Below are 3,637 nucleotides of genomic sequence, written 5' to 3' on the forward strand. Positions count from 1 at the left end.
CTCTTATAGTAAGGGCGTTGCTTTATAGGGTATAGGAGTATAGTCTATTATCATTAATTAATAGCCGTACGTTCCTAATAGATTATAAGCGATTAGAATTATAAGAGACTAGCCTAACCGGAACGTATAATTATCTAATTAATAGTATTACCGGTAAGTAGAAGGTAAGTTAAAGATAAGTTAAAAGTAAGTTAAAGGTAGAATAAGTTTTATATATTAAAGGACAAATGCTTTTAACCACTTCTATTTAGAGACTAATCGCTAGTTCTTCTCTAGAGGGGAACTAGCTTCCTATATATTTCTTCCAAGACACTAGTAAAACCTTTCGCCCCTAACCTGTCTAACTGTGTCTTCTAGAACATAGATGGGATATAGATAAAACCTCCTACCGTCTTATTGGATATGTACCTCTCGGGGGATTCCGTTATAAGAACTAGGTTAGTTTACCTAGGTTTTTTATTTTATACTTCTTTATTAGCTCTTCCTTAAAGAGTTAAAGCTTTAGTAGATCTTCTATATAATAGGCTGCTATAATATTATTAATATAGAAGAATATAATTAGCTAGTTATTATAAAATAGGCATAATTCTCTATTAACTACCGTTAGACCTAGGGTTCTTAGGGTAGTTAAGAACTTATTAAACTAAAGTAGTAGTAATTATTAGAAGCCGTATAAAGCTTTTCAAAAGAGTAGACACCTGCCCTTCTATTAAAAGCTATCTAGAAACTTAATATAGACTATCTTATTAATAAAGCTATTAGTAAAGGTGTTAACTATATTACACTACTAAGTCTCTAGATTGCATATAGCGACGATTACTATTATAGCTCTAAATATTTTAGCCGCAAGAGTTACTATATACGTGTCCTTTTTGCTAAGTTATTATAAGTTACCTTATATACAAAGACGGGCTTTAAATTTAACTAGATATCTATTAGTGTTAAACTTATAAGTAAACACCTAGGTAATGAGTAAAACGTTAAGCAATACTGTCCGTTTAACGTCCTCAAATGTCCCTTACTACTTGAGGTTATTATATTCCTTATTTGCGGCTTCCGTAAAGCTATTTTTATATAGGTAAGCTTAAAGCTCCTTCTAGCTATAAGGTAGTAATAGAAGCTTATTATAGTGTAATTACTTTTAGTAATATCTACTATTAGTAGTAAAGGCTTTATAAAAGGCAGGAAGGGTATCTAATTACTTAATATTTATTAGGTAAGCTGCTTAACGCGTTAAGGGCTTCTTAGTTCTTCTACCTTTTATAATATTAACATCGCCTATAATACTATAGATCTCCTATCTTAAATAGGCTTCTTCTTTAAGAATAAGTTCAAATTAAAGTCTTTAATTAATTATAGAACTTAATGGCTCTATATTAGTAGTATTTAACTAAAGTTCTAGCGTCTTAGCTAGGGTAGGGAGGCCTAGTATAGAGTTATCCTTAGAGGCTTATAGGCTGATTATATTATTATATTAATCTGTTACTTAATCTTAATTTTTATTAGAATCTACCTATTAACTTCTACTAATATCTACCTTATCTTCCTTATCTAACGTCTTATCTAACGTCTTGTTAAGCTCTTCCTAAAGCGTCCTATTAATATTTAATATATTAATTACCTCCAAAATTTAATTAGCATATTTTTGGAGTAGATTCGCAAGATTTGGCTAACTGTCGTTATAGAGCAATTGCTTATTAAACGTCACGTCTCTTATTTAAATTACCTTCTTTTTACTAAGTATATAGACCCTAAAGATATTTATTAACTAGTACCCTACTAGGTATCTAATATAAGGCCTTAGTTTAAGCTTTTATATATACAGTAAAGCCGCGTTTTAACGTTATCTTAGTATACCGTTTCTCTACGGTATAACGGTCAATAGCCATAAACAGTTGGTTTTACTATAAGGTTTATAAGGCTTACGTTTAAAGCTCTCTTATATAAGAACGGTATAGCGCGAGCTATTATAGTGTTGAAAACCCTATTTATGGAAGTATTAACCCCTTACTCTTAAGCCTATAAACTAGCACCGCAGCCATTAATATTTATTAATTTAACACCACTCTTGCCCTATGCAATGGCGAAGCCTAAGGATAACCCTAAGCGCCTCCGCCACTATAGTGTTTTAAAGCGCAAAAGGTAGTAGATCCGGATATACTACTATAAGAACCCTAAAAAATCTTAAAGAGATACTACTCGCTTTTTTACTAATTAATTTTAACGCCCTATTTAATAGTCTATTATATTAGACTCCTTAAAGCCTAAATATAAGTACCTTAATTTGCTAGTCCTTTAACGCGGCTAAGAGGGCTTTAAGAGGCGTAAAGCTCCTAATAATCCTAAGCTTAAAGAAGCGCTATTTAAATAGTAATAGCGGATATAGGTTGCTAATATACTCATTACTAGCAACCTTATTTAGGCTATAGTAATAAGGCTTTAGAATATAATAGCGTATTATTAGGGTTAATAACAGCCTAGCTTCTTAAGCGGTTAGGTTAATAATTTTAAGAAGAGGAATTAAATATTAAGACAGAAACTATATAGCGAGGCTAGGTTAGCAGATATAGAGGGCGCTAAAAAGCGTATATAGGAGCTTAGGGTTATTATAGATGCGTACCTAAATTAAGATGTCTATAATATAGATAAGGCAGGGCTTTTTTTATAAGGCTACGCTAAATATATGACTTATAACTATAGGGTAATTAGGTCCTAAAAAGTAGAAAAAGCGTATTATAACCATTTACTATAGTAACGTAGACGGCAGCTATATTATACCCCTATAGATTATTAAAAGAGCAAAGAATCCTTAATGTTTTAGCACGTAGTATAGCAACCTTAAGGGTCTTAACTTCGCATAAAGGTTTAATAAAAAGGCCTAAATAACGGCGTTAATATTCCTTAATTATATTAAGTGGTTTAATAGCTTAATAGGCGGTAGGAAGGTTCTTTTACTTATTAATTCCGCTCCTAGCTATACTAAAGGTATACTTATAATATTAGAGCGCACTAGCTTACTTAATACTAGGGTTAAATTTTTACCTAAAAACGTTATCTCTCTCTATTAGCCTCTAGATTAGGGTATAATTTAAACCTTTAAAGTATATTACCGCCGCTACTAGCTATTCTATATAGTAGATTAAGTAGAATAAGATAGGAACCCCTTTAAGACAATAAACGTACTTAGGGCTATTTAGTAGGCTATCGCAGCATAGTATAAAATTAGTCCTTAAACCGTAATAAATTGCTTTATATATTTAACAATCTTTAAACCCTATAAAAGCCCCTAGGGTACGCTAGGTAGGTATAGCGAGCCTTAGCTTAAGGCCGAATTAGAGGTATATTTATAGTAGCTTAGCTAAGCAGGGCAAACTAAGCAATTAATTTCTATTAGTAACTTCATTAATATAAATAGGGAGGACGCTTTAATAAAGCCTAAGGCCTCTATATTACAGAAAGCAATTAAGGCCTTAATTATTGCTTTATATAACGCGCTAGATAATAAAGAAAGCAATAAGGAGGTTAAGCTATAAGTTATTAAGCTTAATAAGGCTTTAGATGCACTTAAGCGCCTTAAGCTCTATAAAGGGTAGTAAGAGGATAGTAATAAGACTCTAATTACAGCTCTTATAAAGGT

The 3,637-nt window shown here is 31.7% G+C and overlaps 1 protein-coding gene across 1 annotated transcript; it reads left to right on the forward strand.

Annotated features, from left to right (window-relative positions):
- Positions 1–2,882: 2,882 nt before the first annotated feature.
- K441DRAFT_560571 (uncharacterized protein) lies at positions 2,883–3,068 on the forward strand (the record flags this gene model as incomplete). Its single annotated transcript, XM_067643495.1, has 1 exon — positions 2,883–3,068. A coding segment is annotated over one exon (186 nt), but the record flags the coding sequence as incomplete, so codon positions are not given.
- Between the last annotated feature and the right edge of the window lie 569 nt (positions 3,069–3,637).

The sequence above is a fragment of the Cenococcum geophilum genome (genome assembly GCF_001692895.1).
Source record: "Cenococcum geophilum 1.58 unplaced genomic scaffold K441scaffold_21, whole genome shotgun sequence".
NCBI classification, from domain to species: Eukaryota; Fungi; Ascomycota; class Dothideomycetes; order Gloniales; family Gloniaceae; genus Cenococcum; species Cenococcum geophilum.